General features: G+C 41.9%; 1 protein-coding gene across 1 annotated transcript in view; it reads left to right on the plus strand.

Moving 5' to 3' along the window:
- Positions 1–22,019, plus strand: part of npepps (aminopeptidase puromycin sensitive) — a 29,031-nt gene extending 7,012 nt beyond the window's left edge. The window contains exons 10-23 of the mRNA XM_079500085.1: positions 419–583; positions 1,307–1,411; positions 1,507–1,567; positions 1,656–1,765; positions 2,527–2,590; positions 3,190–3,329; positions 6,593–6,727; positions 9,221–9,440; positions 10,844–10,986; positions 11,500–11,556; positions 11,810–11,917; positions 16,265–16,420; positions 18,149–18,196; positions 20,175–22,019. Coding sequence (XP_079356211.1) covers positions 419–583; positions 1,307–1,411; positions 1,507–1,567; positions 1,656–1,765; positions 2,527–2,590; positions 3,190–3,329; positions 6,593–6,727; positions 9,221–9,440; positions 10,844–10,986; positions 11,500–11,556; positions 11,810–11,917; positions 16,265–16,420; positions 18,149–18,196; positions 20,175–20,321 — 1,659 coding nt within the window. The 3' untranslated portion in view covers positions 20,322–22,019. The remainder of the gene's footprint in view (positions 1–418; positions 584–1,306; positions 1,412–1,506; positions 1,568–1,655; positions 1,766–2,526; positions 2,591–3,189; positions 3,330–6,592; positions 6,728–9,220; positions 9,441–10,843; positions 10,987–11,499; positions 11,557–11,809; positions 11,918–16,264; positions 16,421–18,148; positions 18,197–20,174) is intronic.
- The last annotated feature ends 1,424 nt before the right edge of the window (positions 22,020–23,443 follow it).

The following is a 23,443-nucleotide window of genomic DNA, read 5'->3' on the forward strand; positions in this document are numbered from 1 at the left end:
TACCCATGTTTGTTCTATATTGTATTGTCGTTGCTCCCTCTAGTATTGTACACATTGTTACCTGTTGGTGGGAGCTTTGGAGATGGCAAAATGTTCAAGAAAAATGTATTTTAGACAATTAGATTTTGCTCCAATCCCAAACAATTGCCAATGTGATGTCCATGCACTATTCACAAAGTAGTGCAATATGTCTGTCAGACACATTATAATAATATATATATTTTTTTCTCTCGAAACATTTGATAACTTGTTTGAAGCTTCTTTTACTGGCAGCAGTAAGTAACATGACGTAAAAAGAAATCCTAAAATAATATTGTATATATTCTACCTAACTGTAGACAATGACTGCTATTTTTCCTTTTGATTGGCCATGAGATTCCTGTTGAATAACATGGTACTGTTTCCTGTGTGTGTACAGGAGTGGTGGACCCATCTGTGGCTTAATGAAGGCTTTGCATCATGGATTGAGTATCTGTGTGTGGACCATTGCTTCCCAGAATACGACATCTGGACCCAGTTTGTCTCTGCCGATTATACCCGCGCCCTGGACCTCGATGCGCTGGATAACAGCCATCCCATAGAGGTGGGTTTAAGAAGGAGCTCATGCAGTTGGCGTTGTGCCTTAGTCTAATTTGTCATTTTGTGTATTGTGCCATAGGTCGCATTCACACCTCTACTTCGGTAGACTCGATGCGAATGGTTGATGAAGTTGCATCATTCTTACATATTTAATTTGCTGCGTTTGCCTTCACACTGGCTGTGTCAAACCGCAGTAGCCAGTAGGGAACCGCATCATGGAACGTTATCAATGTGTTCAATTCATAAACTATACAGTGAAATATATGGTGTTCAAAAAATATAGTTAGATTAATAGTTGGGATTTAATAGGACGTAAAGTGAGGGTTACGTGGATGCAGTGTGTCGTCAGGGATTGGACTTTGCGTAAAATGTGCCCTCAGTCTCCGACTGTGTTTACTCTTCATACTCCTCACCTCTCATTTCCTTTATTTGATGTGATTGCATTTACACCTGCAGGGAATCGAAGTCAGGTGCACTTTGAAGCGATGCGAAACACCTGTTTTTTTTTGGTGAACTAAAATGTGATTGTTTGATCCGAATTAGACTTCGAATGAGCATTCACACCTGCCAAACGGAGCGCACTTTCTGACAATACTCAGCAGGATTCGTTTTAATCGCAGTAAAGCATTCTGGTGTGAATGTCACCATAGTCTCACTAGACGCGTTGTGATCTTCTATGTGTGCCCTAGTCTAACTGGCCAGTGTGTTGTGATTCTCTTTACCACAGGTGAATGTCGGCCATCCGTCAGAGGTGGATGAAATCTTTGACGCCATATCGTACAGCAAAGGAGCTTCTGTCATTCGCATGCTGCATAACTACATAGGAGATGAGGTCAGGAGCTGAACCACAAACGCTCTCACTCTATGACATCTGTTATTTATTTTCCCTCATGTGTTGAAGGCCCCTTTTATCCTGTTTGTCTTCAGGACTTTAGGAAAGGAATGAACGCTTATCTTTTGAAGTTCCAACATAAAAATGCATCAACTGGTAAGTTTCCAGGAAGTAATATGCAAAAAAACGTTTGATTTGATTGTTGACTAGACCTTTGACTCTCTGCAACCCTCTTCTTCCACAGAGGACTTATGGGATTGTCTGGAACAGGCCAGTGGTTTACCCATCGCTGCTGTTATGAGCTCTTGGACCAAACAGATGGGCTTCCCCATTATTGTAGTGGACCAGGAACAGGTACGGTCGGCTACACCATCATTTGACACAACTAATAGTGACATGGTGATGGTATATACTAGTCATCATTAAAATAATTACTCTTAGTCCGGACAGTAGACGTAACTCACTAACAGATACACAGCCAGGGTGTTTTACATGTTGCATCAATACAAAAAACTGATGACTGCTTACTTGTTTCTGTGGATAGGGAGTGCATGACAAGGTCAAGGTTCAAGGTTAGCTTTATTGTCCCTTGCGGGAAATTGGTTTGCAGCCAGATCATAGTAAAAAATACACACAACAACAACATTCAATACAAGACTGAGATCTAAGAACAGGGCACTAGAGACAGAGAATTCATGACATTCAAAGTAGCAAAGTCAGCAAAAGTGCATTAGTGGGCAGTATGTGCAAAGAGGCAAGAATAAAGTGCTATCTGCTGTTCAGCAGTTGAATAGCAGCCGGGACAAAGGATAGTTTGAACCGATTAGTCTTTGTAGTGGGCACCCTCAGCCGACGACCTGAGGGCAACAGTTCAAACTCAGACCGAAGTGGGTGATCCGATACCTCCAGGAGGGAGGAGGCTCTTTTAAGCATCTGCCTCTTGTACAGTTCTATGAGTTGGGCTTGGGTTCTCCCAGAAATCTTACTGGCCACTTTGACGAGGCTGCTGAGCCTGAATGACGTTATGATTCAGTACCTAAATCTACCAGCATGATGATGTCCTACATACATTGCAGTGTCTAAAAGAGTGTGATTAACAGTGTTTTATTTAATAGCAAGGCGATGACCGCATCCTCAAGATATCTCAGAAAAAGTTTTGCGCCAGCGGACCACATAATGGTGAGTACAGTACCTGTACACAAGACTATTTCTTTCTGCTAGTACTAGAAATCTTCAAAGAGGAGATCTAGTACATGTACTGTATTTAGGCCAGGTGCAGGACATCAAGGCAATAATCAAATAGAAGGTTAAAACAGCCATGCTACTAGAAATCATACGTATCAGGCTCTTGCACACTGAGTCTGCAAAAATTGTCGCACGTTAAAAACGATAAATACGACCTTGCGTTTTCAACAAGTCAGAGGACCTGACACATCATCCTCAGTGCTCACTCCTTGATGTCTCTTGTTTTGTTCTGTGAAATGTTTGCTACTATAAGATAAGGATAATATGCATCCGACTCGGGGTACATGGTTTCTGTGCGTATCTTTTAATTGGATGCCGGATTACAATGAACTGATGTGAAAAACGGACTCGGTGTGCAAGAGCCTTTACTGTGTGATTTATTTTTCTGTTCAGTTTCCAAAGTGTCTTCTTAATAGTTACTTTTTGATTTTCCTGACTTGTGTTTTATATTGATTTGATCAATATTTTATCACTTTTTATATTTCGCCGTTGATGTTGTGATCAGCCTCCTCCTTGTGGTGTGTTTGGAGCAGGTGAGGACTGCCCCAGTTGGATGGTTCCCATCAGCATCTGTTCTAGTGAGGACGCCACATGCACCAAACTAAAGGTTCTGCTGGACTGCGCGGAGACCACCATCACCCTCAACAACGTTGGTCCCGACCAATGGGTCAAGGTATGTTTCCCACCCCAATGTCTAACTTGATCACTTAACTACTTTCAACCTGGTGTCCCGACTCCCTACTCTGGGGCATTCTCAACCTTTCAACCTGGTGTCCCTACTCTGGGGCATTCTCAACCTGGTGTCCCTACTCTGGGGCATTCTCAACCTGGTGTCCCTACTCTGGGGCATTCTCAACCTGGTGTCCCTACTCTGGGGCATTCTCAACCTGGTGTCCCTACTCTGGGGCATTCTCAACCTGGTGTCCCTACTCTGGGGCATTCTCAACCTGGTGTCCCTACTCTGGGGCATTCTCAACCTGGTGTCCCTACTCTGGGGCATTCTCAACCTGGTGTCCCTACTCTGGGGCATTCTCAACATTTTCTCAAGTCGTCGCTGTCTGGCAGAAACCTCTTATTTCCATATTTTAACTTTTTGTGTGTATTCATAAATGAATGCCCTACTCTATAGTTGTAGTACTACATACTACAGTGTCACACATTCATATGGTTTGATGCTTTTATTCGCATTAAAAAAATCAATCTTGTTTTGTAAGGAAAAAAATTACATCACTCGCCTCGTTATATTGAGGCTCTATGTGGATGTCCACATGTCAAAATGGCATTTTAAATGAATGAATTAACACACTAAATAAACACTTTTGTCTGGCAATTAGCTCGAGACTGTCTGCATCAGCATTCAGCAACATTCTATGTTATTCTTTCTAGGAACTGCAGCCAAATCCAAACATTTATGTGTTGAATGGACATATGCAGAGAGTAAAAGGTCAGAGTACGATTGCTTTGGAGCCGTTTGCAGAAACTGAGTTTATGACCTTTAAAAACCAACTCCCACTATGATACCGTTGATTTGAGGGCATGCTTGACCTTAGGTTTCCACAGAGCGCTGACTAAAGTCTACATTATTCTCTGTAGCTTCCTATGGCCTATGTAAAGAAGGAAAGGACAGATGCGTCACTTTTCCTGGTCCGGCAATTCCAGCTGCTAGATTAGTCAAGCACTGGGAGGCAAACTGTAGCTGGATATTTTTATGGAATGCTTGATTGAGCTGGGTTCCAAAGGGAGCGGGGCTGGAACTGAGGAAGCCCTGTCACCCCAGGTTAATTTCTTTGCTGCGGGGACATCCAGGAGGTTGGCATCAACGGACCTGAGAGAACAGGAGGGGGTGCATGGCGGTGAAGTCATGGTCAACAGAGAGGTGGGGGAGCTTGGTTGTTGAGGGCCTTGTTGTAGGTGGTGGTGATCAATGTACTTTAAAAACTATTCTAAGTTTCTGACTGGGAGCCAGTGACGGTCATGGAGGACAGGTGTGTGTGTTCTCTGGATGGGTTTGTGGTGAGCAGGCGGGCAGCAGAGTTTTGCACATACTGTAGTTTCTAGAGAATTTGGTGACACCATATAGAAGTCTGCGAGTCTGGATGTGATGAGGAAGGCATGAATGAGCGTCCCTGCAGCAGTGTGGGACGAAGGCGGTCAATGTTGCAGAGGAAAAAGGCTCTTGATGTGGGACTGGAAGAGAGGGCGGGATCCAGGATGACACCAAGGTTGCGGACTTGTGTGGAGAGGGTTTAGGGAGAAGTTATGAGTGGAGCGGGTGAAGGCGTCACTCTGGACCAATAATGAGGACTTCAGATTAGCCACACATATCATGGAAGGTCTAGGAAGACCGAGAACGGCCCAGTTTCTGTGTTTGTTTGGCGAAATTGATGATGGAGCAACATGACTGACCCAATCTGAACTTATGAGTCATTAGTTAGACAGACAGAGGTTTCCTTTTTTGTAATAAAAAAAATCTATCATATGAAGCATCTGAGGTCAAACGCAGTTCATCAACTCCCATGATGTGTTAGTCAGGACAGGAAGATGAGTGGATGGTATCACTTTTAAACACCAACGTCCCTTTAATTTAACCCATTATCTTAACCAAGTATCTTTGTCATTTTTTATTTTAGACCTTACACCCCTCCTATCATTGGGGTTTTGGTGCTTCTTACATACTATATTGTATAATTTGATACAGCACATGAATACACACTACATATTGCATAGCACATGAATACAATACATATCGCATCATCTAAAATGCATCACCCATCACCATGAGTACATGCATAGGATGCGGTTATCACTAAACACCATGAGTACATGCATAGGATGCGGTTATCACTAAACGCCATGAGTACATGCATAGGATGCGGTTATCACTAAACACCATGAGTACATGCATAGGATGCGGTTATCACTAAACACCATGAGTACATGCATAGGATGCGGTTATCACTAAACACCATGAGTACATGCATAGGATGCGGTTATCACTAAACACCATGAGTACATGCATAGGATGCGGTTATCACTAAACACCATGAGTACATGCATAGGATGCGGTTATCACTAAACACCATGAGTACATGCATAGGATGCGGTTATCACTAAACACCATGAGTACATGCATAGGATGAGGGTATCACTAAACACCATGAGTACATGCATAGGATGCGGTTATCACTAAACACCATGAGTACATGCATAGGATGCGGTTATCACTAAACAGCGCTTATCAACCACGTCTTTTCGGACGTTTTGCAGCTTGCTGTTGATGCAGCTGGATGGACCTAATTATATTATCACTATGTGACGATATATAAGTACTTTTATTGGATTGAATGTGACTTTGCACTGATCTGTATGCTGCCCCCTGTAACCATTTTGATCACCTTGGAAGCTGTTCTCATCTTTCTTGACTTAACCCGTCGGCGTGACATTGTTGAAATGTTTTACGCATTTCCATTCCAACTTCCAACAAAGCCCCTTGAACAAACTGGCAATCAACAAGGCAGGGAGGGACTTTAATATAAAATAATATTGGACAAATATTGTAATCTGTTAAAGATAATGTTTTTTTTTTTAAATCTATATTAAGATCTTGTGAATTCTAACAAGTTAATCACATTGTGTGTGGCGAGAAATTGAATTTGACACCCTCACCCGTGATCGTGAACGAGAACAGACTTGTTCCCTTTAACAGGGTGAGACCTTCCCTTTAACAGGGTGAGACCTGCACATTTGCATCATCCATGTGTTATATTTTCATTTCCTCTGTCCATGGAGCTCAGAGTCCACCCAGTTTGGCGACGTACCAAAAGTATATCGTCTCTGTCGTGTGGGAAACCTAATATGTTCAAAACGGTTACATTTCAGGATTCAAAAGCTTCAAAAGTTGCAGCTGTGTTCTCTGCTCTGTTGTGCTCCATATAGATCAATCCAGGCACAGTGGGTTTCTATCGTATCCAGTACAGCTCTTCCATGCTGGACAGCCTGCTTCCAGGAGTCCGAGACCTCAGCTTGCAGCCTGTCGACCGGCTGGGCCTGCAGAACGACCTCTTCTCTCTGGTGAGACAGTCGGCACACACAGTATCCATCGGCTCCACAGTAATGTTGCTTAAAACGACACTTTCCTTTTGATTATGTGCGTGAATTGTATGTACGTTTGTGCACACGCTCTACATGAAGGGCACAGATATTATTCGACTAATACACATATTAAAAGAACAGCCAGGTGGGAATAACAATGACTCTAAGTGCGTGCCTAGTATTGGTAACGGAAGAGTCGTTAGTTAAAAGAAAAGGTTACCCAATGTCTCCCTGCTTGGCACTCGACATCTAGGGTTGGATTGAGGCCCAGGTATACTGGCGTCCTGTTCAGGGGATGTACTTGTACTTCAAGCTGCCTCTCGCTACGGAAACAGGAGGCAGGCTCCTGACCCATGGGTCATGGGTCAGGTTCACATAGTGACTTAAGGTAGTGTTTTTAGCTCTAGAGTCTAGACCACACACACACATAAAGGCATACCAGTATAGTAATTTATATATATATATATATATATTTTTTTTTTTGGAAATTTAACATTACTGATCGTGAAGCCAGATTTATACTTTATACTTCATTTTTGGTGCAAGCTTCTTTTTTTTATGCTTTTAGTTGAAAAACAAATCTAAAATTTGATGAACTCATGATATAATATACAAAGGTACAATATGGACCTTCTCTAATTACCACGGACAGCCAACCAACATGGACCACTGGTTGAGATTAAACGGTGACCTAAGGGATAGTTTGGCTTAAATTAAACTCTGTGTGCCACCAAGACACAGAATGGGGAATAAACGATTTGGGGAACAAATAATCCCGCTATTGCTTCCTCTTCGTGTTTGTGTAATCCTAAACTGTGTTGTAAATTAACTTCTAACATGATGTTCACAGACCAGGCACAGTAAATAACTTTTTTTTAACGTTATACAGATGCAAGTTGTATTAACTTACTCTACAATACAGATCAACCAAATGAAATGTTATTATAGTGCTTCTTTAGTTACATAACTTACATTACAGTCACATTTAATGTTTTGAAACTATCCTGGAAACCAGCTGGCTAGACTTGATTGCACCACAGCTCACTTTGTTGCTTTTGTCACGAATGTTACTGTAAAACAATGACCGTCTTTGACTGGCAGAGATAATCATATGATATACGGTGTTTTGAGCACAGCTTTATTTGTGTAGCTTCCTTTCCAGCAGTTAGAATATATTGATACATGTGAGGTGCGAATAAGTTGATCAACAAAGTGTTCTTTGATCTTTTTCAATTGCACAGCAATTAAACCCAATACTTATTTGACCGGATTCCCGATAGTATGCCCCTAATATCTTCACCGAAAATAGACAATCTGCAAGCTTGCTTTGTGATGTGTTGTGAGCTTGTAGATCTGATATTTTCACTGAATGTTAGATGGCAAAAACTACTCGCTTTCTGCATAAACTATTTAGGAAGACGTCTTAGACAGAGTTAATATGTTCATAAAGTGCTCTGTGCTCAAAGTGAGGGGTGCAAACAAGTAGCAAACGTCAGTGCTATATATGATAGCATTCCTGAGCCTGGCCACCTTTCATTTGCTGTGTGTCACTCCCCATCTCACTTTAACCGTATTTTATACTTTGGCTAAAATAGCGCACATACACACTCTGATCAGCCGCACTGAGCTTGTAGATCTGCTATTTTTCAAATCTTTGAATATCGTCACTGTCGGGAGGAAACTATTTTTGAGGTTTTAGATCATTTTTTCCATAAATTGATGCTATTTAACACCCTTTAGGAGTTTAGGTCCATGTGTTGGTTAAAAACAAAATTTAGGCCCAGGCGGTGGCGTAACCGTCTGGGCACCCGACTGGTAATCCAGTCGCAGTGTGCCGCGGGTTCAACTCCCGAGCCCGACACGGCCTTTACTGCATGTCTTCCCCCATCTCTCTCCCGTTTCCTGTCAGCCTACTGTCTGTCCCTTCAAAAACCAATAAAAGGCGTAAGCCGCAAAAAAATATCTTTAAAAAACAAAAAATTAACCAATGAAAAGTATCAAAAAGCTCTTCGGACAAAGCCTCTTGACTACACTGGACCCTCAAACTGTCTGCTAAAGCAGCTAACTCCACCCCCTCTCATGCAAGTAATTGACAATATATAAAGTCACAATAACTTTGATGAGGCAGTATTGCATTGTTTTAAAAATATATGGTTTTCTTTATTTCCTGAAAGATGAACATTTTGGAGTTAGGTGGTTTCTTCCAACAGCAGAGATATTTTATACTTTGGCTATTCAAAAATAGCACATATACAAGTTCAGCTCATGGCGTATCTCTTCGTGCCTTCGAAATAGCAGATCTTGTAATCTTGAAAATGTTCCGTAAATCTTGCAATATTGAGATGGGTGTCCGCAGCCAAATGCATATCAATTTGGGGGTCCTCTTTGGCATGAAAAGGTTTGAGAACCACCCGGCTAGGGTTCAAGTGCTTATAAAGCTCAGCCTTTCTTTCTCTCTCTCTCTCTCGTCAGTCGCGTGCGGGCATGATCAGCACGGTGGAGGTGCTGAAGCTGATGGAGGCCTTCGTCAACGAGCCCAACTACACGGTGTGGAGCGACCTCAGCTGCAACCTGGGGGTGCTCTCCTCGCTGCTGTCCCACACTGACTTCCACGAGGAGATCCAGGAGTTCATCCGGGACCTCTTCACACCCATCGGGCTCAAGCTGGGCTGGGACAGCAGGCCGGGAGAAGGTGAGCAATGAACTGGAGGATCACTCTGCTGCTGGAGATTTATTAGAACACTTTGAGGAGATCTTTGGGTCAGATCCCAATTTCTGGAGAGTCCTGGAGTAGACAACCTGTATTTCTTTCAAAATGTTTTCGAAGAAATTTGATAAACATTTCTATTCGAGAAATGTCAACTTATAAACAAGATTTAATGCTAATAAAAACAAATTATGTTTTGATAAAGAACAATATGAAGTATTATGTATTAAACCAATATATGAAAATGAACTGTATCAATGAGTTTCTGAAACTCTTCCCAGCAAACGGGGTGCTCCAGTCTTGATCTCTCCAGTGCAGTTTCAATATACACAAATGTAACTATATTTAACCACTATTGTTGACAAGGATGGCAGATTGGAAATTTGCAGATACAGAGAGAGAGCAAAAAAACTCGCTCGTGGTGATATGCTTCAAAACACTATGGAACAGAAGTCCCGAGCTGAGCACGCTATACTGTCGATTGATTAAGAGAAGGGCAGGTGGGTGCATAGTGAGTTTCAGTGAACAGTATAGAAATAGAAAAACGCTGATGAAGGCCTGAGTAGCCGAAATGCGTCCGTTTGTCACAACTGCTACTTTCGTTGATTGGTCAGCTACTGCCATGCCTCTGCCCTTGCTGATGTCTGTAATGAGCCGCTCGCCCAGGACAAAGAAATGCTGGATTATGTGATAAGCACAAGTAAACAGAGACGAACAACAATGAGCATGCATTACCAATAACTGTTATCATATTTTTCTGGGAATTACAAGGACAGTAACCAATATCATCAGCCATCTTATTGTTGGCCTGAAAGGGCTGGGAAAAAAACATGGATTAAAGTTCTCAGTCGTCACGATTGATTTCAGTCATTTGTATTCCACAGCAGTCTTCAATGGAAACATGTTGTGCATCGAAAATAGCCAATCTACACGTCAAAGACACGTTGTGAGCTTATAGATTTGCTATTTCCGATTATTAGTTATATTTAGGATGAAAATGTAATTTAAGTGTTGAAACTAGCAGTAGAATATAATTTGATTTATAAGTAATTAAAGTGGTCAAACTAGCTATAGAAGCATGTTACAAAAAACCAATGATCTCGGATATTTCATAAAAGGAAAAACCTCAATCTGCAATTTCTTCAGCTGGAATGTGGAGTATGAGTTTAGAAAGACTACATAATTATTGTGCTAATTTTTGAGGAAACACTCAGTTTAACAAATCACAGATTGGAACAGTCATGAGATTTTATTTTGCTTTTAACCGGGTGCAGTACTTAGTTTAGACAGTTTTTGGTTTAGACTAGTCATTGGTTAGACCAGTCATTAGTGTTTTAGGCATGAAAAACTAAAGTGAATGTGATTTTTGTCCTTTCATCACCATGTAGGCCATCTGGATGCTCTGTTGAGGGGGTTGGTTCTAGGAAAACTGGGGAAGGCAGGACACAAGCCCACACTGGAGGAGGCCAGGCGGAGATTCAAGGATCACGTGGAAGGAAAACAGATCCTGTCAGCAGACCTCAGGAGCCCAGTACGTGAAGAAATTAGAATTTATTTCTTAATTATTATTATTTATCCCATTGAGACATGTGACCAGATTGTACAAAAGGTCTTCTAAACCTTGTTTCTATAATTGGTTCTCAAACTATTTCATGTCAACGACCTCAAAAGTTCTATTATATGTAATCGGCCGCCAACCCCATCTGAAAATATGTTCTTTCAGGCACCCCCCAGACGCAAATATTTGAGTTAAAAATGTTCGCTGTGAAAGAATATATATTCAAAGATTTGCACCACATTATGCAGATTTTTCCAAAATAGCAGATCTACACGCTCATACGCGGTACTCAGGGAAGCACTATTAACTTGTATATCTGCTATTTTTCAACAGCTAAAGATTAAGCTAAAGTGGCACAGATGCATTCCAGGTCTTAATGGTTTATTCAGGGAGAAAATTTAGAGAGATCTTTGGCGATGATGGGAATTATTAATGTTCTCGTCTTGTAGAAAATGGATTTACAATGCAAATGTGTCTCTTTCTCAGGTTTACTTAGCAGTGCTGAAGCATGGGGACAGTGCCACGTTGGACACGATGATGAAGGTAAGGTGGCTCCATGGCATTTGTTCTTCAGGCCATTATGATTAATGAGCTTGTATGACGATTCGCTCATTAAGATGAACGATCACCTCACTGACTCAGTCTGACAAATATATTACTAGATCATATTACCATAATGTTGGCATATAATGTCCAAGAGGCCTTGATCACTTATCGTGAGATGAGATTAACGTTTGATGGCAAATTTGATTTGGTGAATGTCACTCTAGTCCAAATGTCATTCCTTTGTCCACAGCTCCACAAGCTGGCTGACATGCAGGAGGAGAGAAACCGCATTGAGAGAGTGCTTGGAGCCATCTCTGCCCCAGACCTCATCCAGAAAGTCCTCAACTTTGCCCTCTCGGTATGCACAACCACGTCTTATTTTCTGAAATCAATAACCAGCTTTTTCTGCACCCATCAATGTTATAATCCCATAATTGTCTCCACCAGGCCGAAGGCATGGGGAGAGAGTATGTTTTGCACTCCGTGTGTGTGTGTGTGTGTGTGTGTGTGTGTGTGTGTGTGTGTGTGTGTGTGTGTGTGTGTGTGTGTGTGTGTGTGTGTGTGTGTGTGTGTGTGTGTGTGTGTGTGTGTGTGTGTGTGTGTGTGTGTGTGTGTGTGTGTGTGTGTGTGTGTGTGTGTGTGTGTGTGTGTGTGTGTGTGTGTGTGTGTGTGTGTGTGTGTGTGTGTGTGTGTGTGTGTGTGGCCAACGACGAACCTCTGCCCCAAATATTCCTCAACGGCCTGTTATAGCGCCACCATGAGGCCGATTTAGGCAAAACACATTTCTGTAGATTACTCGTACACATTGTATCCATACATCACACAATTCGGTATACACTATCTCCATAGTCATGTGATCAACACGGATCTGCACCATTTCCCATCTTCCTTCCTGATTGGCTAAGATTCGCTTCCAAAGCTCACATGATTGGTCCGTTTCGAACAAAATGCCACAAATCACAAACACTGTGCAATTTACGTGAAATTATACACGCACATTTCCACTAGGCTGAGGACGACATGACACAATTTATTTTCCAAACCAGCCTCATGGTGGCGCTATAACAGGGCAATTCCTGTTTTTACCTATAACTGCATCGTTCTGTGTACAACTTTGTATGCGCACTCCCTGGAGGCATGGAAAAACATTTTCCCTGCATCCCTCCACATCTGCCGGTTATAGCGCCACCATGAGGCCGATTTCTGCAAAACACATTGTTTATATTAGTCTCACAGATTTCATCCAAATCTCATGCAAATCGGTATACATGATCTCTGTAGTCATGTGATCAAGACGAGTCTGTTTGATTTCTCAGATTCTACACTGATTGGCTAAGATTGTCTTCAGGAGTGGCCCCGTTTTGTACAAAATGCTGCACATGTCCTGCTCATCCAGAATTATATCCTCAGAGATGCTATGAGTGATCTGACTCTGCATTTCCTCAATACAATGAAGAAAATTGTTGCAAAAAACATTTATATCACGTTTATATCACTCCTAAACATTTTGGCAAACTTTTTCTAGTTGGATATTGTTTCCCACCACGGCACCAAAGAATTGGACCTTTGACTGGAAGCTGCTGTTTCTAAATACAGTAGTAGGCAAAATAGTGCTTTATTTACAATTTAGCAGACACTCTGAGTGACTTGACAAAGTGCAAGATCAGAATAAATGGCATGAACCACAGTCGACAAACAACAGGGTAAATGGTCACCTAAGTAGAGTGCAAAGAAAACAAAGTGCTACATTATAACTAGGATACCAGGTAAACATCAAACCTACCATCTATCTACATTCTACACATACAGTAGATGCCATTCTTTGCATTTGTGAACTTAATATGCATGTGTTACCAATATATTTTCATTGGAACTGGCATCTATCAACAAAGTGGTCATTCCACAGCTTGGGGAGCCAGGGGGAAGAAGAGTCTAGGACAGTGGCTTTCAATCCTTTTCATATCAAAGCCCATTATTGTCTCCACCAGGCATGGGGAGAGAGTATGTTTTGCACTTTTGTCCGTCCGTGTGTGCCAACGATGAACCTCTGCCCCAGAATTTCCAGAACGGCCTGTTATAGCGCCACCAGGAGGCCGCTTTGTGCAAAACAAGTTTTTGGACAGTACACCTACAGATTTTGTCCAAACATCACGCAAATTGGTACACAGTCTCTCTAGAGCCATTCAACGAAACGGGTCTTTCAGATTTCTCAGACTCCATCCTGATTGGCTAAGATTGGCGTCTAAAGTTCGCAGCAGTGCTCGGTTTCAAACAAAATGCTGCAAATCATGAACACATCGTGTGATTTCCGTGAAATTGTGCACGCACATTCCCACTAGGCAGAGGAAGAAATGCCACGTGAACATTAATATAACTCGCCGAAAAGTGTTTTACTCTAACTGCACGGATCTGTGGATAACTTTGTATGCCAACTCCCTAGAGGCCAAGGAAAAACCTTTGCCTGGAATTTTTCACATCTTCTCTTTATAGCGCCACCAGGAGGCCGACATGTAAAACACATTTTCTAATATTACTCCTTCAGATTTTATCCAAATTTCACGCAAATCGGTACACATGCTCTCCATAGTCATGTGATCAAGACGCGTTTGTTTGATTTCTCATAATCCACCTTCATTGCCTACGATTGGCTTCTAAACCTTTCAGGAGTAGCCCGCTTTGTACCCGTTTTGTACAAATTGCCACAACTACTCAACGCAGCGTCCGATTGCGGTGAAACTGTGCATGCATATTCCCACTAGGCTGAGTAAGAAATGCCACTTGACCGTTTTCAAATCAGCCTCATGGTGGCGCTACAACAGGCCAAGCCGCGTCTCTCTCTCACACACACACACAAAACATGATTATATTACTCCTAAACATTTTGCCAAACATCACACACACTCCTATCCTCCTGGTGGAGACCTGTGCCCAGAAGGGCACTTTTTCTAGTTTATTCTGCATTTGAGCCACAGACCTCCATTTGATGACATTTAAGGCTCATACATAGTCTGGATTCTCGGTGGTGGGGTGACCACCGAACTACAACATGACGTCATGAGCCGCGGTGAAGAGCAAACCATCGCCACCGCTCCAGCCCTTCTCTCTGTTTTTACTCACCACCGCTCAACGTTATTTCAGCTCCGGTGGTCAGCTCACCACTGGAGCGGTGGTCACCTCACCACCGAAAATCCAGACTATGAATAGGCCTTTAGCCTCTCAGCAAACGTTGATCAAAAATATCAATTATTCTACATGCTCTAATTGTGTAGACTTCCTGTAAATTAATTTATGCAGATGTTTAACAATTTAACTCTTGAGAGCGTTAAATGAAACCAAATGGATCAGGGACGGGTCCATTTGGTTACCAACTCCATTTAGCTGGGGATCACCTGGAACCCCCTCAAGGACCACTGGTGCTGCACGGACCACTGGTTGAAAACCACTGGTCTAGTGTGCTTGAAGCGTTGGCCAGGGTCGTAGCAGGAGAGGGAGGGTCAGGCAGATCAGTGAACAAATGGGTGTGTAGGGGTGGTCCTAAGGTGAGGAGGTGCCATTCCCTTGATTGCCTTGTACCTAGGTCATCTATAGCGATTTAAATTGGATATGGGCAGTAAATTGGGAATGCAGAAAGGAGACAACGTGAACATTTTGGGTTTGAGTGAGCATGTCAGCAGACCAGCGAGAAGGGAGCTGTAATTATCAAGCCTGAGGTTTACTGGATAAGAAGCTGACCAGACTCCTTGGTGAGGAGGGTTCTTATCCTCCAATGTTTGTAGTGTGCAAACCTACAGACTCGAGTGATCACTGCAATGAGTGACGTTTTGAAAAACGGTCACTTTTCCAAATGTGATGACTTCTATGGCCGTTTTTAGCCCAAGGAGTGTTTGCAATGGATTCAGAATCATGTAAAACCCCTAGTTTGACCCGTCCGTCACATGCTACTTAAAGCAGAATGAAAATGTGTACATTTTTCCTGCATATAGGTTGTTAATGGTACCCCAACTTTCAGCAGCTGTCACAAAGTTTCCCAAGGGAGTTGGGTTGGAACAAATTGAGAGGTGATACTAGAGACCTTTATGAACACATTTGTGAAGAAAGCTATTGGTAAGCATTTATTTGGCAGAATAAAGTTGGCTACCTTTCCCTAATTAAGTGTGATGTTGGTGCAATGAACACACCCTGCAGGGGTCAGGAGGACTTTTTTCCACTAGGGAAGTAGAGTTTGACATGGTGGGAAGACATCCTCTGTCAGATGTCAGCCAGGCACGACACAGTATTACACCCATAGACTAAAAAGGTAGACTCTGGGGGCGTGTGTCTCTCGAGGGGAGGCAACATGGAGGCAAGCTTTCCCGAGATTCCTTGCGAAGAATAGCGGAAGCATGAGCGGAAGCTTGCCAAGCTTCCATGTGCGTCACAGAAGGGGATGTTCGGTAGGCCAACCAGCGGCACTTGCTTTGGCAATGTAAGCTTTGTTTCATCATGCCAATAAAGCTCGGAAAAGACACGCTGTGATTGGCCTATAGTCACTTGAGTGGCAGTGACGCAGTGTGCCTTCCGCACTTCCGCTTGACTTCCTCCTCACACTGGAGACGCATCGCTCCAATGAACGGCAGCGGCCAATGAGGCATCTATTATTTATCTATGATTACACCATTGATTGATTCATCACCAGCTACACATGATGTTCTTCCTCCTCCTACAGGAAGAGGTTCGTCCACAGGACACGGTGTCGGTAATCGGGGGCGTGGCAGGCAGCAGTAAACAAGGCAGAAAAGCCGCCTGGAAGTTTGTGAAGGACAACTGGGATGAGCTTCACAACCGCTACCAGGGTGGATTCCTCATATCGCGGCTCATCAAGGTAAGCACTTTGTCCACCTGTGGTAGTAATATTTTGCAATTTAGTTTCTATAATTCTACTAAGTAGTATACAGTGAGTGTATGTATTCTGCTGTTCCCTGTATGGATGGTTGTATGGTTAAGTAAAAAGTAAGTAAAATGGTGAGCTGTGAGGTGATTGCAAAACTATTGTAATTTGTGTGCCTGTGCTGTCTTGTGTGTCTATATGTTCATTATGTTGGATATCTCACTGAGTATTTGACATGGTGCAATTTGGTGGTCAAAAGTCACAAAGACTGAATTATTGATTAACATGGTCTGGCATAACATCTCGTAGAAGGATGAGAATGCATTTCAATGCTTGTCTCAAGCTATTTTTAGGACACTGAGGTCATTTTTAGGACACTGCTGTGGTCATCTGGCAGTGCGGTGTGAGTGGCTCAGCTATGCATACTTCTCCTTTGCCCTTGTTGTAATTTGTGTTACCGTTTGGCGGTGTATACAGTTTAAGTTTACACGGACAAATTCCCTTTATATTTATTTGTTTTAGAGCAAAAAGTGACTTTGATTCCCAACTGAATGGATGCTGACTTATTGAGTTGCAGTGCTGTATGTTCCCTCTGCATCTGGGAAAGTGTTCAACATCCTGCATGTCCTTCAGCTACTTTATGCCCGATCTGTACTTTGTTGCGTGCCAGTGTTTTATGCATCGAAAATAGCAGATCTACAAGCGCACACTGTACGACAACTACATGTTGTGAGCTTGTAGATCTGCTACTTCTGAGGCGCGACACCCACATGCAACTATAAGCATAAGTAATGTTGCCATTTCTCTTGTTTCCATCCAAATGTACTTTTCCAATCAATTGATGCTGATGCAAATAAATTGACTTATTCAACTCAGTCATGGCAATCGGTTACATCAGCAATAAAAACATAGATTGCTATCAGGCAAGATGTCAAGTAGAACTTATGTAATCTATCTGACAAAAACAAATCTATATCACATTATTCAATCTTCATTTTTTTCTATCCTACTTTAAAGAAAGATGAGTATTAGAAACGTTCTTTATTTCGGTTTCTTTTCTTTCTTTCTTTTCCCTTTTTGCTATTTCCTTCCGACTTTAATAATGCAATACACTACAACTGGATGAAAACATGACATCGATGATTAGCAGATTAATCTCTTAAGAACAAAAGAAGAAACATTAACAATGCTATTGAGCAACGATTTTGAGGATGGATGAGATGTCCATTTTAAATGCCCTTCCTCTTGGTCTGTCACGAATCCTCTAGAATGTATTTACCATTAACTCATTTATAGTTGTGCCGCTGGCGGGCAGAAACCACTTGTCTCCAGTCCATATTCTAACTTTCTGTGTTTTTATGTAAATTAACACTTTTATCATACTACAGAGTCACTCAAAAGTAGCCGATCCAGAAGCTCGAAACACGGCGCAAAACGGCAGGTTTTGAGCTTGCAGATCTGCTACTTTTGCTATTTTTGAATTTGAACCCTGAAAAGTAACAGTTTTGGACATATGAAGTGAGGTTTTCACCCACCCAACAGAGACGATATGGTAGATCTGGCCTCTTTCTCTTCTCCAAAACCTTTTTTGTCTAGAATACTGTGTATTGTCAGTGATTTTTCTCTAAAGCAGAACATGGATTGAAATGGAATACTAGTCCTATGAGAAGCATAATGGTGTCATGTGATGTGGATACTTTCTTTGTTCACCTGTCTTTGCAGCTCTCCGTTGATGGATTTGCTGTTGACAAAATGGCGGCTGAAGTGAAGGTGAGCGCCCTGCGTTCTTTACATTACATCTACTTTTTTGGAAATTAATATATTTAAACAAATTGCTATACAAATCCAGCTCCCTCAGGCTCACAAGAACATTTCTTTATAGCAACATGAATTATGTGCAAGGTTTTTTAGACCTGCCACTGTGGGGGCCTTTCACCCACACTACACAAAACAAGAGGTTTATAATTACATTTGTTTGCATATGCCTTTCTCCTGTGACATTTTGAGTTGTGCCTCGTGCTCATGGATTAAAGTTCTTAGTCGCCATGCCATTCAGATATTTGGATTCCATAGAAGTCAGCAGTGTTCTATGAAAGTATGCCTATGCACTGAAAATAGGCTATCTACAAACTGTAGTTCTAATCTGTAAGATTGTAGATAGCCGGTTATTTGTTATTGTAAAATGAAAGATTATTTGAAGTGGTCATGTTCCAAAGGTGTAACCCTCTGACGTCTGCCATTTTGTTTTAAAACACAAAATGACTATCCTTTTCTTCTTCTTTTTGTCAGGGCTGGTATGGCTGACTTTAGCATCAATTTGCATCAACTGGTTGTCTGTATGTCTACCAAAACATCATAATTCTGCATATCATGCTAATTGTTTATGAAAAACCGCACAAGTGTGTGTGGGGGCTCCTTTCACACGGTTTCACAAATTGCATTAGGATTTTTTATTTAGTCCATGCATGCTATGTGTCTCAGATTACGCCTGTGACATGTTCTGTTCCAATGACTGCAACTAAGCAGTTTGTATACGAGATTCTGGTTTGTGGACTCGCTGTCTTTTGAGACGTATGCATGGATTGATTTCAGTCATTTGGATCATGTCTTCTATGGAAGCATGTTGCACACAGAAAATAAACGATCATATGTAATGAGACGCTCCAAATAATATAGGCTAATAATAATGTCAAATTGTTGTCTCACTGTGTGTGGACTGTGGGTCCTATGCCACCAGTATTGGAGCTGTCTAATTCCATTTATAATGGTGCTGAAATAGTGGAGCTATCTATTTCTTTGTCTAAAATAAATAAACAAGAAAATTAACATTGGTGATTTTATATTTTAACCATATTTAATAAGTGCTTGGGGTAACGCTAACTGTGTGTCACGTGTTGTGGGTGATTTACTGTATATATTGGGTGAGGGTCACAGAATTGAGTAATAGTGTATCGGTAATGCAATTACATATGCCAAATCATGGAGGGAAGAATCTTAATCTGAACTTGCTGATATTTTAATGTTTCTGGGAACAGTATTACATTTGTTTATGTACTTTGACGTTTTCATGTGCCTTGAAAAAAAAAGTATGTTCTTTGAGGGACGACGCAAAGCAAAGTTACTATATTTACCCAGGGTATCTGGGCTAAGCTCAAGAACTTGTTTCCAGCCAGGCCCTGCTCATAGAACATTTCATGGTAGTGGTTAAATGCCTTGCTCAAGGGCACTTCAGCGGTGGTAATTTTAACGTGTCGGACCGCTGATTCGAACTGGCGACCTTCCGGTATCGAGACCGCTCCGCAATCCGTTCGGCCACCGCTGCCACTGAAGCCTTTTGAGAAACAATTCTGTATTCATTTGATGGTGGCTGTTACTGTACAGGCAGTTAATTGACCATCAATTATCATGAATAAATAACTACTGTACATTGGGTTGGGTTGCAACACTAGTGGATCGATTATGTCTGGTAATAATGGTGATAGCTGGAGGCCTTTAAAGGGATAGTTCACCCCCAAAATGACTTTTTTTTCCTCTATCGATTACTCTATCGATTACTCACCCCATGGAGACTTGAATCCATGGATATATTTTATCAGCTTTCATCATCCCTGGCACAAGATGGGGCCCCGGGGCCAAATTCATATAATTTTGGGGGTCCTTGACATAAAAAAGAAATTGAGAACCACTGCTGCAAATAAATAAGTGGCCTAAAAAATGATCACCCTTTTGTAATCCCTCCCTTCCACAGAGTTTCTTCGAGAGCCACCACGCCCCTTCAGCAGAGCGCACGGTGCAGCAGTGCTGTGAGAACATACTCCTCAACGCTGCGTGGCTGAAGCGTGACGCAGACGACATCCACCAGTATCTACTGCAGCGCAAAGGTCCCCCCGTCTGAGAGAAGGAAAGCTGCCCTGCCCACCGTTACCTTCCCCCAGCCCCCCCCCCCCCCCCCCCCTTCCTTCCAGCGCGGACCTCCCAGCCCAGCGTCATAGCTGCCTTGGCCCCCCAGTGCAGACCAGTGAGAGAGAGGGAGACCCACAGCGCACTTAAAGCAAGCAGGCTTCATTTCTCTAAAGAAACTTAATCAACAAAAACAGACAAAAAAAGACAAAAAAAACTGAAGAGAGGAAGAAGAAAAAAAAACAAGACGACAGACAAAGCCAAGAATTTAACCAGGCGTTGGAATCGAGAGACTTTTCTATATAACAAATCCATTTCAGTCAGACAAGGAATGTAGTTACCCCCATTCTGTCCACTAGGAGTTGATGATCATGAGACAATGTTACTGGTACACACAATGGCCCAATCAGATTACCACTGCTAGTGCTAACCTCATGCACAAACACTATGACCTGCGAGATTGCTAATCCCTGTGGACGCGTATTCTCTGCATCAATCTTCCCATCCCACCTAACATGCACTCTAGCGCAAAAAAAAGAGTTGTAGTTGAAGAAACTGTGAATTTCTTTCCACCCTCCACCCTTTTTCTCTTGCCACTTGTTTTTCAACGCATGAAGTATGATATCCTGTGTTGCTGTTTTGTTTACTTTTGGTTTGTTTTACCTATGTACAAACACGATTTTCTTCATGGCTGACCCCCCCCCCCCCCCCCCCCCTCTTTTTCTTTCTTTTTGAGCATTGTGATTGGTTAAAAAGCAGAAGGTGCCTGGGCAGAATGGGGTTAATAATAGTTTATGCTGTTTTCTTGGCGATAGTTCTGAACTTATGGCAAAAAGCACTGATTCTCCATCGCTAATAAACGGTTAGGATGAGGCGAGCAGCGCTAGCATGGTACTACGTTGTATACTGTATAATGCAAGCATTCTTGCAGACAATGTTCCACAGAAATCTAAATCGCAGTGTTTCATGGTCTTATCTTCACCCGTCTACCCTCATGTTCCCATCCTTGGCACTCAATCAGCCCATCACATCATGTCGTACCCCCCGTGTCTCCCCAGCTCTGTTCAGAGTAAAGACGGATGCATACTAGTATGGCAAAACAACAAATGATAACATATTTAAAACATTTCTTTATCTGCCACTCTTGATGGAAAGAAAATATTGGCATATAAATGTTGTTTTTATAAGATGTAAATGCAGTGATTTATTTAAATGTTGAAATAATCCAGTGTCTCTGGAAAAAGAAATAATGAAAAAAAAGAGAAAGATGACAACACTACATTTTTGGGGCCTTTGTTTTGAAGTATCATCAGGAGGCACTCTTTTTTTAAGGGTCCGATTGAGTGAGTGGCATGCAGGCCCAGTTTGAAGTGACGGGATTACTTTACTCTGCTAATGAACTTGGATAAGCCTTAAATTGGTCAACTGGTTTGCAATAATTATTACGCTGAAGTGGTGGTAGTTCCACTGCGAAGTAAATTGTATCTAATGTGACAGATTTATGCAGACTTGTTGAGCGAGTATATCTATATAGAATTTACAATTTGATGTGGCTATGAAAACATACCGAAGATCATCCAACTTGTTGTCAAGACTCTTTTCCCTGGAACATTTGTTGTGCTTTTTTTGTTTAAAAAAATACAGTTGGTGTTCATTAAAGTGAAAATAAGTCTATAAAAGCGATGTGAAATTAGTACAGTTGATTTTATGAGTGACGTGTGTGCGCGTGCGTGTGAATGTGTGTGTGCCTGTCTGGAAACTAATTTGATATGTAAAACGGTTCTTAAATCAAATTTACATTTTGTATGAACATACACTTAACTGCCAAGTTGACTGATCATAATTAATTACAGATGGTGATAAGAAATCTGCAATAGATATGAACACTGTATATAACTGAAATATATACCTTATGAGAATAAAATAAAATGCTTACAAATCAATGTAGACGAGTATGGGGAGAAAATTCTAATATTTGAATGTTATTCCTTAATGTGAATTTATGGCTAATATTTCTGAGTGCTTTATGATTATATTATACTGTTTAAATGAGTCCTTGTTTGTTTTTAACATTGAATTATCTGACAGCCTGTCCAAACAAGACACAGTGACATTGATTATTTATTTCTACCATGCAATTAAGAAGTGACCATGCATAAAGGAATGTACTGCACAATTGTCTACTAGGATGTTCCACATGGCAAAATGCTGTGGGACTGAGCTTTCTCAGTTACATCATACAGAATCCCTAGTCTACAATAAATTATGAACGGTTAGTTGCATTGATGCTTTGCATTTTGGACAACAATCGCAACATATGCTGATATGCAACACAACACTTTTTGATACATCAATATGTCCCAACCCCTTTTCAAGCTTGCCACAAATTTCCTCTCGGCAAATGAGAGGCAAAACTGTTAGTTGCTTAACTTGTTTTTTAGATCCCATACATACAGTATGGCGCTCCATGCTGCCAGAGTTTCTCGCTCTTTCCTGGGCCTTTAGGCTCTTTTTGAAACCTCTTTAGATCCTCGCCACTCGCCCTACACACTTTCACTCGGTTTGAGCATAGATATATAAATAATAGAGACGGCACCGGGGTTCCCCTCCCATCTTATCTATGCTCAAGCCAAGACAAGTGTGTAGGGCGAGTGGCGAGGAGCTAGTATCAAAAGGGCCGGGGGGTAGACAAAACATCCCTGTCCAGGCTGTCCAATAGAAATACCTTCTGGATTTAGGAATGCATTCATGGACGGAAAAAGTAAATGCAGTTAAGCCTAAAGTGTTTTTTGTGAGAAACTAATCCCAGAACAGACAGTAGGCCTAGGAGCGACTGTGGACTGGTAAAAGGACGGAGTAAGCATGACCTCTAGCGGTAACATGGAAAGACAATTACTTTGGAGCGTGTAGGAGCTAATCGCGCGCGCGCGCGCGTGTGTGTGTGTGTGTGTGTGTGTGTGTGTGTGTGTGTGTGTGTGTGTGTGTGTGTGTGTGTGTGTGTGTGTGTGTGTGTGCGCGCGCGTGTGCGTGTGTTATAGTAGGCTACCAAATATCAGGTCAGACCCTTCTCAAGGGCAGATTGGAAACAAAAATCAACCTGAAGTTGAACATTTGAAT

This window comes from Electrona antarctica (assembly GCF_951216825.1).
Source record: "Electrona antarctica genome assembly, chromosome: 4".
NCBI classification, from domain to species: domain Eukaryota; kingdom Metazoa; phylum Chordata; class Actinopteri; order Myctophiformes; family Myctophidae; genus Electrona; species Electrona antarctica.